The 21,663-nt window shown below is 40.9% G+C and overlaps 1 protein-coding gene across 1 annotated transcript; it reads left to right on the forward strand.

Annotated features, from left to right (window-relative positions):
* The first annotated feature begins 1,574 nt into the window (after positions 1 to 1,574).
* LOC144528466 (oxysterol-binding protein-related protein 3-like) lies at positions 1,575 to 21,620 on the forward strand. Its single transcript, XM_078267053.1, has 22 exons — positions 1,575 to 1,665; positions 8,128 to 8,319; positions 9,189 to 9,305; positions 10,168 to 10,221; positions 10,309 to 10,422; positions 10,601 to 10,753; positions 10,892 to 10,982; positions 11,103 to 11,206; positions 11,462 to 11,551; positions 11,672 to 11,831; positions 11,987 to 12,111; positions 12,231 to 12,362; positions 12,874 to 12,967; positions 14,647 to 14,882; positions 15,598 to 15,735; positions 16,591 to 16,654; positions 17,142 to 17,220; positions 17,360 to 17,504; positions 18,048 to 18,192; positions 18,329 to 18,455; positions 19,487 to 19,609; positions 20,820 to 21,620. The coding sequence occupies exons 2-22, from the start codon at positions 8,257 to 8,259 to the stop codon at positions 20,914 to 20,916; spliced, it is 2,451 nt and encodes an 816-aa protein (XP_078123179.1). The 5' UTR covers positions 1,575 to 1,665; positions 8,128 to 8,256; the 3' UTR covers positions 20,917 to 21,620.
* The last annotated feature ends 43 nt before the right edge of the window (positions 21,621 to 21,663 follow it).

Below are 21,663 nucleotides of genomic sequence, written 5' to 3' on the forward strand. Positions count from 1 at the left end.
GTGTGTGTGTGTGTGTGTCTGTGTGTGTGTAGGCAGGGCAGAGTCTCTTGTCTGGTATGTCAGGGTGTGTTCCCTTGTTGCTACAATTGTGCATCGCTTAGGTAAGTACAAGGGGACCCATCTGTGTTTGACAATGGAAAGATATGTGATACAAACACTGATCTTTCTGTGTATTCCACTTCACATCACACTACTGCAAGTCAGCAATCAGCATTCATTTTCTCTCCATCAGTTCTCTCAGTCAGTCAGGCCGACATTCCTTTAAAAACCTCCAAAAACAGTCATTAGTTTTGTCAATTCTAAGTTTCTGGACACACCCGGCTCTTACTCTCCTTTTCAAAGACGTCTTTTCCTAACATCTTGTGTTTTGCTTGCCCCTCTGTTGCCATAGAAATAAGCAGGCAGGAAGTAACAGCCTCATGCCCATGCAAAGAAGGACATTTGTTTTGTTGAGTAAACAAATCATAGCTTTGAGGCTGGTTCAGAGAGCTAGAAGGACAGCAGAGGTCAACAGACTGAGCAGAGTTTTCTTTGAAGAAGACATGCGAAGCATAACTTAAGATGGACATTAAATAGAAACACATAAACACATGCTCATTCATTCACCCACATGCTCATTCCGTCTGGGTGCAATCACACAACTTCTCTCACTTACTCATCCTTTCAGCAAACAGTCAGCACTTGTGGGTTAAGCCATTTTTTGCAACCAGAATCTCTGAGGAAAAGCACCAAACAATCTGTCATTGGACTGTTCACTGTGTGATGAAGCAATGTGACCAGATTATTAAGACACATAGCCTACTGTATCCCCACACTGGCTTTTATTCGTGAATAGACTGTGTCCTACAATCCACACCCGGGTTCTAATATTAAAAGAATTCATTAGTCCATTAACATAAACATAATTGATTGATTCAAGCAAAAATATGAAACATTCACACAAACAATTAGATGCTTTTCTTTGTTTTAAGTGATAATAAACTGAATATATTAAGGTTTTGGACTGTTCTACAGACAAAACAAGCAATTTAATGACATCACTTGTAGGAATGGGAAGAATTCCACTTCATTTTGTGACGATTAATCGATAAAATAATTGTCTCTGACGCCATCTGTTCTTATGTACGAGTACACAATAAGTGTTGTGGTCATTGATTAAGGGGGAAAATGGGCCTTTGTTGTTTTTGGTGGTTGTAATCTCAATTTTTAAATCAAGCAGCATACAGTTAGCTTTGACTACAAGGCAGAATGAACGTGAGAGAATGTAAAACAAGCGTGTAGCCTAATTTTTGTTAAAATGAGTTAAAGTGTTAAAGAGTGGGGGTAATGAACAGAAACAATGATAGCCTACATTAACACACAGTAGCACATTAAATCATGTATTAACATGACAGTGTCACTTTAACAGCTGGAGCTTACCTGACGCTAAACTTTCACCTTGGTTTTGTTTACTTTGACATTTTTGTCTACGTCACTCTATGGTACGTTCAAAAAGGTGTCCGCCCAACCCTTGTTCCCGCCCATCGGGTTTGTCCTCGATTGTGATTGGCTCAGTAGAGCCTCCTCCACATAGCTCCCCGGCATTGTAACGAGGAGGAGCAGTAGCCCAACGCCAGGTATGTCTCTACCATCAGGATAGGATGCTGTAGCTTTCGCCACAGAACCGTAAGCATTTCTTGTCATTAACACTCATAACCATGTGAAATGATGTCTCTGCTTTTGCGGTTGTTGTCTAGCTTCCGTTTGAACACAGCGGCAGAGTTGACAGCGCTTCTGTCGTGGTTTTAGCTCACTGTTTCAGCGCTGAAGTGAAATATCGCTTTCGATAGAATTATTAATGGACTTTCTCGTGCCATTTGGTGCCTCCGTGTGCCCGTTTGATGTGCCCATACGGTTTTATCGAGGCTGTGTGAGCGCAGGGTTCACGACCACATGGAATATTGGACATTTTGCCTGTGCTGACAAGTTTGAATTGCTGTGTTGGCTGTTGGCAACAGGAACTGAGCAGGGCTGTGAATTTAAACGGGACACCTGTGGTTTGTTGGTTTGTTCCCGTAGAGTCAGGACTATATAATTTAACCAATCCGAATTGGTTGCTGCGCTGACATCACCCCCCAGAATAAGCAAACTGTTATCATTGCATTTAACGTTATTCAGTGTGTTCATATTAAATAAGTAGTGAGGATGTAGGCTGGTCTGATTTGATGGGAGACATTCATTCAAAGTTGTTTGTTAAGTTTACAGTATGGCAGTGTTTCTGTTTTTTTTAAGAAAGGACAGCATTTTTAGCAATAGCCTGTGTTTTTCATGTGCAGTAGGCCTACTGAGGACAGTACAGTATGTTTCCTAGGAGGCCACACACGCATCCTTAATCAACATACACTTTGCAGCAAGTAATGGACTATTGGTTGAACAAAACAAACAGTTGAATATGTTCACTATTTTCTAAATGTAAATTACTCTACTATTGATTGCATACTACTCGCCATTAATTAATGAAATGACCATGAGCCGTTAAGTGTTTTTTTTTACTCCAGGCTTTTGTGGCGCTTGAGTGGCTTTGTTTTTATTATACTGTAAATCAATACTTGGCCTAGCACCTATTATTTCAGACAGGATCACTTTATGCATGAGTGGTGATAGCATCACTATCAATCACCGGGCCATTCATAGATTGCCTGTGGGCACACAATGCCAGCCCAGTACCCAACCTAGTGTAAACACAACTGTACCCCTGAAGTTTATTGTTAACACATATCTAAACTGAGGGTGAGGCTGGTTCACAGAGTTGTAATGACGTTATAGAATATGTGAAGATTTTTACATTACAGAAAATAATGGAGAAGGATATAAAATGGGTTTAATTACAATTCCTATGTTCAAAAATCAGTTATGCAAACTACTGACAGTTCTCTGTCTAGAGTTAGAGCTGAAACGATTAGTTGATAAATCAGAAAATTAATCTGCAACTATTTGGATAATCCATTCTTGGAAGTCATGTTTTAACCAACATGGCCAGCTTGTCTGTGAGGATCCTGAAAGTGAGGATGTGCTGCTTTTCACTGGTGTGTTTTGTTTTTATACTGAATAGCTTTTGTATTGTTGGCTGGACAAAATAAAACATTTGAAGATGTCTCTGGGAATCTGACATTTCATAAACCAAGTGATAAATCAATTAATCAAGAATAGAATTGCCAGATTAATTGGTAATAAAGATAATCATTAGTTGCAGTCCCAGAAAGAGTAGAAGTAGTAAGAGGCTGCTCTGCAACGCAACAATCTGGGTTCAAACCCATTTGTTGGCATGTAGCTCTGCCCTGTTAAAAAGCCCTTGAGCAAGACACAGACTGAATCCCTACTGACTTCAGGGGGCGCTGTTCCAGGAATGTCCTGTTAAACTTCCATGATCTCAAGCCAACAGAGGATTGTGCCACAGGAATCAATAAAGTCTATCAGTCAGCTGATTACAGTTCAGCCCAAATGTTTATTCTTGCTGTAACATTTCTGGGCGTGAACATCCAGCATGGCCAATGTGACTCACTGAGTTATCTCTATGTCACTCTCTCCTTTGCACAACACCCACTTAAAAGCTGGTAACTACATACAGAGCATTTCTGCCTTGACTAATACACCAAGTAGCCAATCTGGGAATAGCCCGTCTGTAATCTCTTATGGTTTTATAAGGTTATAGGATGTTGTGCCCTACTTCCAGCCAAGCCGACTGGTCGACTCTGACACTCTCATGTGAAATCATGTTTCTGCTGGTAACGGCACAGGTTCTATAAATAGCCCCATGTTTTATGCCCTCAGATTTTCCATTAAGAACAAACACAAACTGAATATATTCTTGCTTTTTTTTTTTGTATCCATAGCAACCCGTGATTGAGCAGTAACACGGAGTGTCCCTTGTCTCAGCAGGAAAGAGACGGAGAGACATCTTTTGTGATGTGGCTTTTCAAAAATACATTGGTCATGAATCTATGGGAATGCTGGCTCACAAGCTTGTTCTCTTTTTGTCTCTCTTTGAGTGCACATGAAAATAACTGACTGCTGAATGCCATATTGGGGCTGCTTTTTACCTCTTTGATCACTCACTGATGCCCACATCAGTTTTTCCTTTGCTGCATACAGGGAATGCAGGCACTGTATTACTTTCAGATGAAAAATACTGTTTAAAACCCTCAGTCAGACATGTCACGGGTCAGATAAGCTGAGTGCTACTGCCACCAACCAATGCAAAACCATATGCTGCCGCACATCTGTTTCTTTACTTTTTTGTAAAATAAGGGTGTTAATGTATGAAGTAGCCAGATAACATAGCCAGATGTGAGTCTATTTGAAACCCACTCTGTTTGATAATAAGTGTATGATGCACAGCTTTAATGTGAAGAAGATTTACCGGAAGATTCTGACACTTTATTGGAGTTAGAGTCACAGATGGGCCATCTGTGAGGACCTTTTTGAAATCCCAGTCAGCCAGTAATGGGGAGGATATAGCCTACAAGGATTTGGATTTTTGGGTTGACGGCAGTCCTGCTGTTGCAAGAATGTGTATAGGCAGAAAGCAGATGGATTGGCTGCTAAATCTATGTCTGTGTCTTTGTCATGCCAGGACTCGAAACTCCAGTCTGACAATTCTTCTGGCTTTAGGCTAGTTGTCTTGAGCTCCTGTCATGGAAACTGGTGAACATCAGATGAGGCTTGGCTTCATGAAAGCCACAGGGCTTTCTGTTCACACAATATGTGGTGCCGGTAGCTATAGTGTACCTTACTTAGGCCTGTAACAATTATTACATAATTGTCAATATTTTCACATAATCGCGGTTTCTTTCTTTAACCGTAATTAATTGCTAACATTAGCTAAGGTCTTAAGGACTAAGCCTGTTGATGGAAATTGTTGATTTTGTATATGCCAAATTGTAATAATATAACTCATTCTTGGTCAGACTGTTATGCGATGGTAGTTGTTGGCACTTGACCCCTATATACGTTCATAGCAACAAAAATGACAAGGGGGGGGGTACAGTTACAAAATGTTTTATGATAATAAAGAGGTGTGGTTTACTTAATAGGCTGTATACCTGTGTTACTACACTATGTTTGTCGCATAACAGTGATATATAACCAAAAGGCATATCCTGGGATTAATTCAAAACTTTATTTTGTGTAAAAAAAAGTAATAAATAAATATTTTTAAATTTGACTGAGAGACAATCATATTGTTAATTGCAATTCTTTCTGAGACAATTAATTGTACAGCAACATTTGGAATTGTTACAGCTCTAACCTTAATGACTTTTAGTTGAACGATGCCTTTTAAGAGCGGCATTCCTGTAGTGCATTTCAGCCTAGGAACAACGTTTGTCATGCGAGAGCTTTGAGGGAGCACCAGTGCTTAGTGTGGTGGCCATTTTAGGGGGCTGAGCACTTTGTTGGTTGTGGGAAATCAGAAGAAAGTAGAAGAAAGGGTTCTACTCTTGTGTGTATTTGCATCTCTGCTTTTGGCTCATGGTGTCTCAAGCAGGTCTGTGCTCACCCTAGAAACTGGGTTTAAGTCAAATCTTAAAGAATGATGTTTAAGGGAGAGGGCTTCTCTCATTGTAAGGTAATTATAGGTACTTTTTCCCACAATGCAGTGAAAGAGAAAATATGCTAGAGGGGGAAAAAAGAAGAAGAGCATACCCAAGGTAGATCTATTTACTGTGCACACAGGTTTGTAGTTAGACCACACAGCACTTATGTTATACAAATGTTAGCTCATGGTGTCCCATGCAGACCCCACTGTTTCATACATCCAGACAAAACGTCTCACTTCTATCACCTTTTATTCCCTCATTTGGGCCTTGTGACTCTGTGGGATTGGCCCTTGCCATGAGAATGACCCCTTTTCCATCTTAACAGATAATTTACAAGCTGTTGTGCTATTAATGATTGACTCCAATTACGTAAGTCTAAAGGCAAAACCCCAGCACTTCTAGTCTTGCAGTGCAGGAGGCTCAGTGGTGTACAATACTACAGTAATTACTCCATCGAGGTAAGTAGGGAACTCAGTGGGATGTTTGGGGACTAACATGTCTCTGCTTCAAAAGTTCATCTGTGGCAGATAGTGTTCTAGACTAATACACAGCTTTCATACAGGCTTTTAAGTTTGTAAAGTGAAGTGTGGTATGTGGTAATGAGGTAGTGACACTCCCAAACTAAATCTGTGCACAGATGCAGTGGCAAGTGAGGTTTTACTCAAAGGAAGTGTTTTGCTGCAAACTTTGCTGCTGAGTTGTGTGAAAGGGAAAAGGCTGAGGGAATAAAGGCAGGGCTGAGTGTGTTATGTAAAGTGGTGCTTTATGCTGCTGCCCTTACTCACCACGTATTGTGTTTATAATCATGACTGCAGTCGGTGCTGGAAATTTACCATCCAGGCCCTGAGATGCAGATATGCAGAAGTTGTGTGTGAATTCCTGAACTTGATTCTATAAAGCTTCAGATGCAGCTGAAGAAGCCAGGCATGTCACAGCCTGAAAAGTGCAAACTGCAAACACAACGACTTGACGAGCTAGGCTAATTTGAGCTCCCCAAGTTTATCATTTGAAGCCTACTCTAATCTGTTGTCTGTCTTTTTAGTCTGTGCTCCAGAGGCGTGGAGTAACTGGGCCGTCCACTGTGTTTCAGGCTGCTTTTAGCCCACTGTTGACTGTAGCTAGCTGTGTGTTATGGTGTGTCGGGGGTATCGAAGCACGGAGCACATTCTTTCCTGTTGATGACTCACGTCCTGACCATGGTACTGACTGTAAGCGAGGACTTGGGGAACTACAGAATACACACACACAAACCACATGACCGTTAGCAGAGGATGTAGTTTGCAGCACGCTTAAAATCCAAGAATTTACACAAATTTGCATGCGAGCACCCACAAAGCACAAAAGCATTCTCTCACTGGGTTGAATAACCAGAAAGTTGTGTGGATGTGCCCTGCTCACATGTACAGTACACACATCCACTTTAACACACCTGAGATTAGTCTTTGATAATATCAGGTGTGGCATTAAAACACACAGAGGTATAAAATACATTACACAGGCAGGTTGGGGCATAAGAGGAATGAATGTTAAATCACAGTGAGAATGTGGTGTTCCCTGCTCATCCTTTGGAACCATAAACTTGTACAGTGCATATCTATAAGAGACTTAACGCAAAACTTTTCATATACGTGTAGAGCAAAACAAACTAATTCTTTTGTTTTTAATAGCGGCTAGTTTGGAATCATAACTTTTGGACAGCAGCATTTTGCAAAACGATAACAACAAACTCTAGAACAAATCAGAGCAAGTTTGACATGGACCCTCTGTGCCACCTAGCAGAGCTTCAGATACACAACATTTGATCAACACATGAAAGAAAAAAATCACATTTTAAATCTGAAATACAATTACAGGAGGAGGCTGCGGAAGGAGCAATTGTTTGCTGAAACCAGCCACTGGTGAAACCGCAAGGATCAGGTTCTCAACTTAGGCAGTATGCAGATGGTGTGGGCTCTAAATGTTTATGTATATGAGCCGCTTAGTGTTAGAAATAGGTTTTGGACATATTTTACGTGGTTGTTGTTTAGTTGCGTCTGGAGTCATAACTTGTATTTATTATTTTTCAATGATAGATGCTCTGCATATTCCAATGGGAATGTTTGCTGTTTTCCTGAAGTTCACATGCTTGTTTACATGTGGGCCTTTTGATCCTAAAACATTTCTGGTACCACCACAGCTATAGATACTGACTTTCAACATTTATTTGAGGTTATGTGTGCACTTAGCTTGAAAGTACCACAGCCCGCACAAAGCCATACAGTCAGTCAGAATGCATCTGAATTTGCATGGTGCAAGTTGAACCCTGAACTGTGTGTGCGTGAGAGCTCATGATAACGATTTCTGGATATTTGTGTCTGTAGCTTCCTTAAAACAAAGCTACTTTGGGGATTTCTCTATTCTCAATTAGACTGCTCACAGTCAGTCAGACACACAGTGAGTAAGTGATTCCTCTCTGTTTTTATCTGTCGTGTCCTGCACGCTGCTGCTCTCCTCTTTTAAAATAACCTTTGTGCTGCTCTGACATCAGTACGTTTTTAACCTTTCTCCGCAGTGCTGACTGTTGTGGCGTGGCCTTCAAAGGTCAGAGTGATGCTCCTGGCGGCTCTGCTGTGATCTCTGTTGCTGCTGTTTCCACAGAAACGAGACAACGGTGGGCAAAAAGCAGTCAAGTCGCAAAAAGATGCCATCGACGTCACCCACTCACAGTGACAGCAGCGGCTCCTCTAAGCACGACAGTAACCAGGTGTGTGTGTGTGTGTGTGGTACTTTGATGTACAGTATTGGAGTTTTTGATGTGTTAACAAAACGTGCTCGTAGCCACTGTTAGAATTTTAGCATTTGTTCTCAGTTCATATCAAAGCAGGTCAAATCTTATTACTGTGCATGTGTGTGTGAAATTGATTCAATTCTTAAGGGCTGTTCTATAGAGATGTATATAAAGTTGGACAGCTTGACAGCTCCCCAAAAGTGAAACCAAAACATCTCGATCGCCTCCTGGTTGGCTGCTGGCTGCAGTATAGGTAATACATCCCGCCCCCTCAATGTTAGCAGATGGGACCTGTGCCAAACTAAAAAGTACAGTTTCTGTCATTTTAGGTAATTCTTATCACGCTGATATTTGTTTAAGTGTTTATTCAGGACTGGTTTTAATTTAGTTATTTGATGTTATAAAAACTTCATGATTGACAGCGGTGATTGACTCTCGATTGGTCGGGCGGGTGTAAGGGCGGGACTTAGATACAGCCCGATTTACTTGCGCAGACTCTGGCTCCAAAATTACAAGAAGGCAGCGCCCGTAACCGGGATAGTTTGGCTTCACTTTTGTACAGTGGGAGAAAGTGGAGATGTGTCGTCCATCTTTATTTACAGTCTAGAGGCTGTTCCCAGTGAACAAACATTAAAGTCTTCCTAGAAATGCAAAATCAAACAAATGCATTAAGTGCAATAACGCTGTTTTTAGAATAATCGTTATTGCAGTCACAACATTATGCACTTAAATGGTATCTGTGATGATGATGATATGTGTTCTGTTTAGATTGTGTTATACCTCCTGTTATTCCAAGGGAAATTTCTGTCTAACTCATACACTATTGCCTCTGTGTCTCCCTTCAGGACAGCTGGGAGATTGTAGAGGGGCTCAGGGGGGCTCCCGCCAGCATGCAGGAGCCTGACAGACAGGAGGGCTTTCTGCTCAAGAGGAGGAAGTGGCCCATGAAGGGGTGGCATAAGGTGAGCACCTCACCAGGCCTTTTACAGCCCAAGAAGGCAACAGCATTGGAACACGTCTTTTTATAGAACACTGCTGCTGCCTTTTTGTTGAACCAAAGACCTATTTTCACTCTGAACTTGATTGCTTTTGATACAGAGGGTGTCAGATAGTAAGCCACATCAGTTTGCACTTATTCGCTGTGTTTCCTAAAAGGATAGATTGTGTTCTAAAATGCCTCATGTCCATTTTGGTAAAGAAATACTGTACATGGGTGTTAGTTGTGATCTCTTACCTGATGATACCAGGACTGAACCAGCAATGTTTTCAGTCCAACCTAAATGTTATCTTTTAATACCTCGAGCTATTTCCACATTTCCTCCTCCTCACCATTATAGTCCTCTGTATTTCCTGCTTTCCATTCTTTGTATTCCCAGCTGATTATACTGTAACCCTGACTCATCTTCCTCCCCCTCTTCTGTGTGCATACCTGGAAAGTTCTGCCTTGCAACATGATTGAATAGCCACGTAAACAGACAATATTTAAACTCACGAGGTCTCGAGTACTGTCAAAGTGCTTAATCAGTGCATTCCTTTTTTGACTGTAAAACTAAAGTGAGCAAGATGTGCTTGTAAGCTGTTGCTATGTCGTTATCTACACTGCTACTTAGTTCCCTGCTGCTGTTGTGAAATGTGAATGGCAGGGTCAAGGGAAAGTGGTGAACGGGTACAATGTTTGCATACCTTTTTTTTTTTTTTATTGGTGTTTTTAACTATTGTACAATCTAAGAGTGCAATAAACATGTGATTCATGGGTGGCAAGAACTGAAAACTGAGTCATTTGTGTGAAGAAATATTGACTGAGTTTGATTTCTTCCCACTTAGAGATTCTTTGTGTTGGAGAAAGGCATCTTGAAGTATGCAAAGCATGGAACTGATGTAGGTATTACCTCAAGAGTGCCCTCTGTCTGTCATTCTTGCATTACAACACATAACAGACACGCTTACAAAGTGTTGTGTTCACAGCTGAAGAAGGGAAAGCTCCATGGCTGCATTGATGTTGGCCTCTCTGTCATGTCAATCAAGAAAAAAGCCATGTGCATCGACTTGGACACCGAGAATAACATCTATCACTTAAAGGTAACTCCTGACACCCATGTTAACGTGAGTCAGTGCCATCTCTCATAGATGGAGATGTACACAAATGCATGAACACCTACACGCTGTCCTTCTTATTTACTCTTTTCTGTTTCGTACAAATACACTGACAGCAGCCGTCTCCCAGTTACTGCTCCTAATTTGACTTTATGGCACCCAGGTGAAGTCTCCGGAGCTGTTTGAGGAGTGGGTGTCAAAGCTGCGTCATCACCGCGTGTTTCGGCAGAACGAGATTGCCATGTATCCCCATGAGAGGCACCTCTTCCACCCCCACCCCTCATCCTCCCCCTCCCTCAATGACTCCCTAAGAAAAGTAAGTTGTTTTCCGTTTGCTCGTTTGTAGAAAACATAGTTGTTCCCTTAGATTTGACACAGTAGGGATGCAGTTATGTGAGGTTGCATATGCCTCACCCTCTCTCCTCTGTCTCATCCGTCTCTCCCTCTAAAACAGAGGGCTACTCTCACTAAGCAGGCGTCAGTCCACCAGGCTAAGGTCAGTTCTTGGCTCCATTCCTCAGAGGACATGAACAACTGCGGCAAAGGTTGGTTGTTATTTTGTCAGAAATGTGTTTCACTGCAGTGAATCTTTCACGTTTCATATTATCTCTCACCATCGCACGCACCCAAACTTTCATCTAATAATAATCTTTCTTTCACGCCAGACTTGGAGGAATGTGAATCGTACCTGCTCGAACTCAACCTCCTGCTGAAGAGCATGGAGGTCCTCCATCGCACATACTCCGCCCCAGCCATTAGTGCACTACAAGTAAGCACAGGCACACAGATTAAGTTTGCTGTCATGCAAAATGTAGAGGTGTTTACTTTATCAAAGCTATTTGCTGAAATATTCAATGGAAATGAATTTGCCAACTTTGTGGGTGTAACAGAACTAAAATACTGCTCTTACTCATGGAATATACGTATGTAAGACTGATGAAGGGAAATACTTTTTTTCTGGTCAAAACGGAATGTAATTTTGTTTACTAATCCCTTAATAACTCTGTTTCTCGTGGTACCACAGGCGTCTAATTACGACATGCCCAAAAAAGAGAAGAGGCCAAGGAGATGGCGATCCAAAAACAATGGCAAAGAAACCAAAGCCACGCTACAGGTACGCACAGCTTTTCTTTTGAGAATTATTAAGAAACTAAATTACAATTAATCAACGGCGGGAAATGAGGGTAAAATAATGGCTTACAGCTCTTCAACGTTCTCTGTTTTTGTCCACCAGGTCCCAAGCTGCATCTCCTCCCAATCCCCCCGTCTCCACGCCTCCAACCCCAATCTCTCCACCACTGAGTCAAACACCCAGGAGGTCTGTCCTGAATCCCCGGACTCGCCTACAGACGCCTCGCGTCTACAGGAGGACTTCTGCAGGCTGGCCAACAACAGTGAGTCTCTGCTGGGATGTCTGCTAGTTTGCAGTTTTTTGTGTGTGTGTGTGTGTGTGTGTGTGTGTGTGTGTGTGTGTGTGTGTGTGTGTGGTAAGATAGTTTCCATGACAACTCTCCACCTGTTTTTCTGTCTGGCGTTTGCTTCTCTCCAGTCCACACCACACTGAAGTCAGCCTTTAGTTCCCTAGTGGCAGAAAAAGACAGACTGAGGCACACCATCGACATGCAGGCGCCACAGCCAGCGCAGGTTATGGGTTTGAAGAGCGCCTATGCCTCAGTGAGTGTCTCTGTGACTCAAAAACATTGGTTCTGCATGATCACATCACACATGTCCACCACCTATCACCACAGGTCCAATTTCACTCAGCTGACTTTTAAAAAAAAAATTATCATCAGGAATGTCCAGGTGGCTCCCACTCCTTGGTCCACCAGGTGTCCAATGAGAGCAAAGCTTCTATCCCAGAGTCCATATCAGAGTTTTTCGATGCTCAGGAGTACCTCCTCTCCTCTTCCTCTTCTGAGAATGAGGTGAGACAATATCTACTACCTTATTCTCTATGTTCAAAGACAAATGCATCGGTCTATTAATCTAAGTCTTAATTGTTTCGTCTGTCACAATTTCAAGGTGCAAATGACTTGTTTTGTATGTTTTAAAATGATGTAGAGCAGAGAAAAAAAAGCAGCAAATCGTAAACTTTCAGAAGCTGGAACCATTTAAATGTTTTGCGAATTTTTGCGAGATTGTTTGACTATAATCAATTAACTTACTATTTGTTTCAGCACTACAGTTGTCAAACAAATCAAGTTCAAGTCTAATAAAGGGTTAGTTGTGTAGGAAAAGTAATCTGTCTTATTTTACTCATAGATCCTCTCCAACACAGCTGGTTTTAGCACAACTAACACCTGCAAATCACAACAAACATGCTGTACACTGGGTGCACTTTTTGTTGTTGTTTGACTTTTGGGTTTGTGGGTTTTTGTCCTTGATTTTACATTCTGGTCGCTCGCTGACCTTTCAACATTGATTTTCTGTCTCCAGGTGTCTGACGATGACTCGTACATCAGTGATGTCAGTGACAGCGTCTCCATGGATACCTACAGCAACGAGGGAGGCAGTGAGAGACACAACTCTGGTACATGATACAGTAACAAGCTGTGTGTGTGTGTGTGTGTGTGTGTGTGTGTGTGTGTGTGTGTGTGTGTGTGTGTGTGTGTGTGTGTGTGTGTGTGTGTGTGTGTGTGTGTGTGTGTGTGTGTGTGTGTGTGTGTGTGTGTGTGTGTGTGTGTGTGTGTGTGTGTGTGGACATCAACTCCCTCCACAATGAGAAAAGACAGACAGCGCAAAGAGACCTTATTCTGTCAAAAAGAGGCAGGGCTTGTCTGTCTTAAAGCCGTTTTACAGTCACCGTAGCTATGTCAAAATGACGTAGATCTCGCTGGGGCGCCAGGATTTTGAGTGCGCAACCAGAGGGCGCGCACCACTCTATTTTTTTCATCGGCGCGCGACAAAGCGGAAACAGGAAGCATGAACGAGCTCGAGAGCAACCGGATGCCAGGACTCTCGGAGTGACTGCAAGTCTCTCTTGTAAACTTACTGGGTTAAGATGAGCTCTTTTATGGCGAATGAAAAGCTTGATCTGACGAAGTAGGTCATTGAATCAAATCGAAGCATTGACGTCAATGCTGCTGCCAGTTCTGCCGTTGTTTACCTTTTTTTTTTCTTCTTCTCCTTCTGGTCTGTAGAAATAGTGAAGTCGGTAGCCTTTCCTCATTAGCGCCACCTCTGTTCAGGAGAAGACTGCAACTAGTTACGGCGCTCCCATGACGTCACACTGGCGCTCTGCTGCGGCGAGTAGACCCCACACATTAGAGCACTTGGGTGCGATTGTGACTAAACCTCTGTGTGCTTTTGTGCAAGTGTTGACATCAAATACATTCTAAATGTCTGGAATCATTGAAATGACTCACCTGCTTAGAGAAATGTGTTGAACATGACCACCACCAACTCCCAGACGTGTTTACAAACTCAGTACGATGTTTCCTCATTCAGTATGTGACAAAGCATCTGTGTAGAGGCCTCATTTATTCACTGCTGAAGATGGTGTTAGATTTTCACAAGCATACACCTTTGCCTTCAGGTAGCTGGTAGGGTTTGAAATACAATGACTGGAGTTGCAAATAGAAAGCTTGGTTTTCATCTGGTTTAGATCCAGAAAGATATGGAGAGTATGATTAGTTTCTGCAGAGAAAGGGGTAAATGAAAATGTCAAGAGATTGGTTGTTTAATCTCTTTGTCTTTATCTAGATTTTTTTTTTTTTTTTTTTTTTGCGTTAAATGGGTTTCTGAAGGCTTATGCCAGTATGATGAGTATTTTTGTATTGATGTTGATACAAATATTTGTGTCAATATTTTGTTTTGTATAATTGAATTCGACCATTTTCATTCCCAAAAAATATCCAAGGAACACACCCATTCAGTCAAACTGAAAAATCTCCCAGAATTTCCTTATTTGCCTCTCAAACAGCATTTAGACAATGCTGGGACACCACCATGCTCCATTCAGACAGGTGTGCTACAGCGTGTTCACATTGGGTGAAACAAGTTGTAATGCCAGACTTAAAGTGCCACCTCTGAAGTTACAACATACCCTCATCTCCATCAAATCGGCTTTGAACATTAGACACAACATCTGGTTTAAACAATGCGCACACTCAAGCAACTCCCTCTCTCCCATTTCAGCTCTCACACACACTCACTTGTCTCCGCTGTTAAAAATCTCACCAGTCTTCTCTCCACATTTCTCCCCTCTAGTTAGCAGCGTGGTGACCCTGGCTCATCGGCGCTCCGTGTTGCCCTCTACCAGCCCCACCAGCAGCGTGAGCCTGTGGAACATCCTGAGGAACAACATTGGCAAGGACCTGTCCAAGGTGGCCATGCCAGTACAGCTCAATGAGCCACTCAACACCCTGCAGAGGCTGTGTGAGGAGCTGGAGTACAGTGAGCTGCTGGACACAGCCAACCAGACCCATGACCCTTACCAGCGCATGGTGAGAGGGGGGAAAAGAAAAAAAAACACACTTGATGATATTGCATGTACAAACCTGCAAGATCTAGATAGAGCCATGTAAGAATGTACAAACAGTTAAGAGAGGGTCTAATGTACAGAGTTATTTGTACACCTACACACATGCACAAAGCAGTCTCACATGAACATTGGCACATGCACTTACTGTATAATAGGGAAAAGATAATTGGAAGTTACATGCTTTTAATAAATGATTTTAGTTTCTGATGTACATGTGTTAACTAAAGTGAGAAACAGATGAACAAATATAGCAAAATATAGATAAGAAATGTTTTTTTCGAGTTTAGTTCTCTCCCTCAGGCAGATTTTTAAAAGCTACTCTGATGTTCGTTTTTTGCTCTGTGCACGATTCTGTTAGAGGCTTTAATAAATATTTTATTTTTGCAAGCAAGACGCTTTCAATTGTTTTTTTCTTCCTAGGATGGTTTGGAAGACTTTTAAAAAAATTTTATAGTTGAGGCACACTTGCACCTAAATATTTTTCTACCTAAAATGATGTTATGTATGAACATACTCACACACACAGTTTCAGTTTATATGTCCATTCAGTAGTCCCATGTAAACAAAGTTGGTGGTGTCACACACACATACATTGTACACACAGTCATGTTCACAACCTCATGGTGACAAATGTGTCAATACTTAATATAATTCATCCCCTCTGATTGTCTGTGCAGGTGTATGTCGCTACATTTGCAATATCTGCATATGCATCCACCTACCATCGAGCAGGAAGTAAACCCTTTAACCCTGTCCTGGGAGAGACCTACGAGTGTGACAGACCTGATAAAAGCTTCAAGTTTATAGCTGAACAGGTAGAGGTTACATAACAACACACACATGTACATTTACTCAATTACTGTACTTAAGTACACATCTGAGGTACTTGTACTTTACTTGAGTCTTTTCTTTTCATGTCACTTTCTACTTCTACTCTACACTACATTTCAGAGAGAAATATTGTACTTTTTACTCCACTACATTAATCTGACCACTTTACAAATTAAGATTTTTGCACACAAAACGTATGTAGTTTATAAAATATGCTGTTTTATTATTAATTAAACTACCCAACAAGATACAGGCCTACTAGTCCAGCTGAAATGATTAGACCATTAAACACTAGTTGACTGACAGAACTGTTTTGATCGTTTCCTTTTAAGTACATTTTTCGAATGATACTTGTATACTTTTACTTAAGTAACATTTTCAATGCAGGACTTTAAATTGTAAAAGAGTATTTTTACAGTGTGGTATTAGTACGTTTACTGAGGTAAAGGATCTGAATACTTCTTCCACCGCTGGTCAGATGTATTAGTGAAGGTATTGTGCACTGGAAGAACAGTGCCCTCTTTCTGTTCGATGCTTGAAAGCAATTCACAAGACTTCTCACAAACTCCAATCCAGTAGCAAACCATGTAAAGCAGCAAAGTTGTACACTGACCTGCTATTCGTCTCTCTGGTGGTCTGGTTTGTTTACAGTAATTCTACTGATCTCTCAAAATAAATGTAGTAATGGTTTATAGCTGGCACAAGAAAGTCCTAGGTTTCACCTTTCTCACCTTTTTGTTTTTGATGATACAACGTCCTGATCTGCAGTGTCCACTGTGTGAAGCTTTTGATAAAGTACCTTTTTATCTCATCTTGTATCTCTTCTCTTCATTTCCCAGGTGAGTCATCACCCACCTGTGTCAGCATGTCACTCTGATTCAAGGAACTTCACCTTTTGGCAAGGTTAGCAGGAGAGAGCATGTTTGGAATAAACGTCTCATTTCTGTCTGGACCACACCTTTTGTTCCTGAGTGTTTGATTCATGCTGTAGGTTACATTTAAAGCGAGAATTGGTGTGGTGGGAGATTAGGTAACCTCATTTAACCTCATGTTGCCTCGTGATCACTCTGTAACTTTCCATCGCATGATAAGGAAGTGATTGATACCTACACACTCTGTGCAGATTATACTAATGTGACCTTATTTGTAGACACTTTAAACAAAAAAACAAACAAAGAAGCTGTGCCAGCTATAAACAAAGACTGCTGCCTGTGTTTGCTTTTCCCTTTGTGCACATGAATAAAGAAGCTGATTTATAAAAAGACGCTGTTTTCCGATGAGACCAGATAAAGCCTTGAAGATTTAAATTAAGACAATATGGTAATTTTCAATGTCACGAGCACTCACCTGTTATTTTGCGATTTTTTTATTTTTTATTTTTTTTTTTTAGATGTCCGATGGAAAAATAAATTCTGGGGCAAATCTATGGAAATTGTTCCCATGGGAACCACCCATGTCACACTACCTGCGTAAGTCTTTTACTTATTGTGTGTGTGTGTAAGGCATGCGCATGAGTGTCCACGTCATTGCGCACAATATCGGCTGCAAGTGTAAGTACTTTAGAATTAACCAACATTCATGTCAACATTATGTCTGTGATTTCCCCAGGTTTGGGGACCACTACGAATGGAACAAAGTGACGTCCTGCATCCATAACATCCTGAGCGGCCAGCGCTGGATCGAACACTACGGAGAGATGTCCATCAAAAATATCAACAGTGACGCCTGCCAGTGTAAAATCACATTTGTCAAGGTGAGGAAACACAGATTTTAAAATCACTGTTCCAACTGTGAATGACAGAAGCTGATCTTTATTCCGCAATTGATTTTTGAGGGTTCTTCTTTTTGAAGAAGTTGGGTAAAACATGTTTTAGTCCCTGTGGGATGTGACTTGCACTCCAGAACATTTCATGTGTCGTTCTATTGTAGAGACAGACTTTACCTATTTGTACTTAACAAAGTGTTTGTTCTCAACTGTTGGTGTGTATCTGTTTGTCACATTCACATGAACCTCTGTCAGACCCTTGTAATCATTACAGTTGCCTGGCTTTAAGCACCTGATTTAAGAGTTGCCCGTCTCTGAACAAACATGTCAAATATGCCCCTCTCTAAAGAAAAGATTACTGCAGATTTCTTTAATGCAGTGCTTCCAACTCAAACAGACATGTTTTACTTTCAGTATTCCGAATCAGCAATACTGTCAAGGCAAACAGCAAACAGCATGGAAAATTACGCAGCAAGAATCCAATCCCTTTTTAACACTGACATAAATCAACCTCTTCCTTTTTTTTGGTAGGCAAGATCATGGAGCTCTACAGTGAACGAGATAGAGGGAGTGGTTACAGATTCGAAAGGAAAAGTTGTACACTCCATCTTTGGAAAATGGCACAAGTCTGTTTTTCAAGGAGACCCACCTTCTGCCACGTGTATCTGGAGAGCAAGTGAGTGATTGGTCCCTGGGAATGTTGGTTATACCGATTTTACAACACGGCACTCAAACAACAAAACTGAGATTGACATGACAGCTGTGTGTGTGTGTGTGTGTGTGTGTGTGTGTGTGTGTGTGTGTGTGTGTAGACCCCATGCCAGTGGACCACGACCAGTACTATAGCTTCACCCAGTTGGCGGTAGAGTTAAATGAGCTGGACTCCACACTGAGACCTCTGCTGCCCCCCACAGACACACGCTTCAGGCCGGACCAGAGGTTGGCACTCTCTGTCTGTTTTTTTTTTTTTTACTGTTTAACCATATATTCTAATCTAATGGGTTGTACGGGTAACTCTGTAGTCTAAATGAATTTAAAGACCATTTTGCCTAAAATGTTTTTTTACAAACATGATTTTGTGGGCCAAGTCTGGTGGAGCCCATGTGGTGTGAAGCAGTTAATGCCTGAAATATGAACGTAACCATGGCAACAGACTATGGGAGTTTAGATCCAGGGGAATGAAGTCACAATTATTGACTCGTGTAGAGGTTTTAATTTAGAATTTAAGATTTTGAACTCCAACAAATAAATGATTATACATATTTGGTTGGATGAATAATAATAACAAATTAGTCAACGCAAGTAGTAATAGTCGTAGTTGTCACTAGAAAATGGTTTTACAATGTAAATGCAAAATGCCTTTTTCACAGAAGGCATTTTGACATGTCACAGTAGGAAAAGCACAGGTGTAAATAATAATATGATGATGATGATGATGATGATGATGGCTGACTTCCAGCTTCAGTTTCAGGGTCCTGGTATTGTGCATGCTGGCTCACTGTCACTCGCCATTTATGTTGGAAAAACTTTCCTTTCACTTTTTTTAATTCAACAAGTAAAAAATGTGTTGTATTTCAGCAGTATACTGAAAGCAGGAGAACTAAGTACACTTTTATCACGATATTCAACAACATTATTGCATATTTTCATCAGATCGTGCAGCCCTAGTTGTCACTAACACTTGTGCTTTTCCCACTATGACAAGTCAAATGTCTGCTGTGAAAAAGGCCTATCTGCAGCTTCTGTACCAAAGTGTTCTACTCAAGTCTTAAGTAGGAACTTTAAGTAGCTATATTGGCACAGCAACAGTCGGCTGCAACTACTATAGCTAAGGTCTACCCAGAGCAAGGGAAAACTAGAATGTTCCTGTTTGTGTAGGAATCATTGGGATGAATGGCGGTGGCGATCTAGTAGGACCAAATTTCTACTGTTTCCTATCCTGACTCACTCTCTTTGTGTTCTTTGTCCAGGCTGTTGGAGGAGGGGAACACAGAAGGAGCAGAGGAGCAGAAACAGAGGATAGAGCAACTCCAGAGGGAGAGGAGGAAAGTGCTGCAGGACAACAGCATGACACACCAGCCACGCTTTTTCAAGTATGCTGCTGATTTCTTTTTTCAACCAAATTGTTCTATTGCACATGATCAGAGATCACCTCCATAGTAGCCACTGTGTCGTATGTGGTATAAATGTCTGTGGCTGTCACAGTCTGCAGACTTGTGATGAACAAACCGGGTTGTTAAGATAACCGTTAATGACTAAAAAAGTAATTCTCTCTAATGTGATTGTCCATTACATCACATCCATTCCAGACGTGATATGGGACTCATCACTTCTCACATGCTCTATTAAGTAACAACTTCTAGTTAAACCTAGACAATTCAAAATACAATCCTCCCTTATATTCCTAGATGTTTTAAATCAGATATTTTTTTTTAGCTCAAAGGGATACTTTTCCAATTTTAAACCAGCTCTGTGTCATCTTTGTGTGGGCAGTGTGTTTAGGTGAACGGTGTTTGGGTTCTCGAGCAGTGAGACACATGACACAGAGCTGGATTTAAATCAGCAAAATATCTCTTCAATAAAAAATGTTATACACAAAGATAAGAAACATTACATACACTATTATTACTACTATTATTATTACAACTAATTCAATTTTTTTCTATTTCTTATAATACTTTTTGTATATTTTTCATATTTATATTTAATGTGTAGTTGTGTTATTCTGATTAGGCATGGGCCGGTTACCTTTTTTAAGGTGAAAACGTCAAGGTTTTCAAAACATTTACGGTCAAGGAGAGAAACTGCAGTTTAGTAATCTGTCTCCCTGCCAGTGTGCAGTGTGTTTAAAAATAAAATACATTGTGTTCAATGGGAAAGAAAAAAAATTTTTCCCGGACATTTAAAAACATTTTAAAGCTGTAATTGCAATACCGTGAAACCGTGATATTTTTGCTGAAGGTTATAATACCGTCTGAATCATATACCGGCCCATTTTATTTATTTATTTTTCTTCTTTTGAGCTGCTGTAACGAGGGAATTTCTCCAGTGTGGGGATTAATAAAATCTATCTTATTTTATGTGATCTCGGCTAGACCACAGAATGTTATGACATTATAAAGGCACAAAAACTTCATTTCATGATCCAGTTTTAAGACGGTTTAATTTATTATTATTATCTAACATTATTCTGGAACTGGTGTGATAATTTAATACCCTGAACATTTGACCAGTATCACTTTATTTAAATATGGTAATCATTCAAGTGAATCAATCATTGAGTGATTTGTGTTGTGTCGGCAGGAAGTCTAACGATGACACGTGGGTGAGCAACAACACATACTGGGAGCTGCGCAGAGACCCTGGCTTCAGTAAAATGGACTTCCCTGTTTTGTGGTGACCTCCGGATTTAAACAAACCTCTCCACTACAACTTAGAGGGGAAGTATAAAACTGAACTGAGACCAGCCTCCAACTGTCCTGACCTAGTTAACATGATAGACTCCATGTCATGGTAACCCAAACCTATCTGGACTTCCTGCTTCCTCTTTCAGGACTGAGCAGAGCCTGTAGAACGTCTGTTGGTTTTGTTTCTCTTGTCTATTACCTTTCTCCTTAAGGTTACATTTTTTCCTCATTATCATAACTGTAATTGACACAGTGTCAGCATAGACTATAGATCCATATCATTATGTTCATCTCAGCATTTACCAAAGTGCCTTTTTATTGCAGTGCCTCACTTAATCAACTGCTGTAGCAGTTATGCAAAAACACTTTTATTCAGAGACTTAAAAAAAAAAAAAAAAACTTGTTTGGATGGTCAATGTGGACTTCACTGAAGAGAAAAGCATCATGGTTGGAAGTGAACTCAAAACCTGCTCAATTATTTCTCCATCCAGTCAGCATCACAACCCAAGGATTGTTTTATTCAACTAGAAGCTGATCAGAGGTCCAAATTATAAATGAGGGACTTAAGCCTTTTTTCAGTACGCTGCCTTGTTGACTATGATAGGACTGTGCATAATGTTTATCAATTAGGAAAACGGCAATAATACTCCATGTTCAAAGAAGAAGATAATAAACCGTACAATGGATGGACAAGTTATGGTGTGTCACTCTTTGTTTGTTTTTATGTGTAACGGGATGAG

The sequence above is a fragment of the Sander vitreus genome, chromosome 14 (assembly GCF_031162955.1).
Source record: "Sander vitreus isolate 19-12246 chromosome 14, sanVit1, whole genome shotgun sequence".
Lineage (NCBI taxonomy): Eukaryota > Metazoa > Chordata > Actinopteri > Perciformes > Percidae > Sander > Sander vitreus.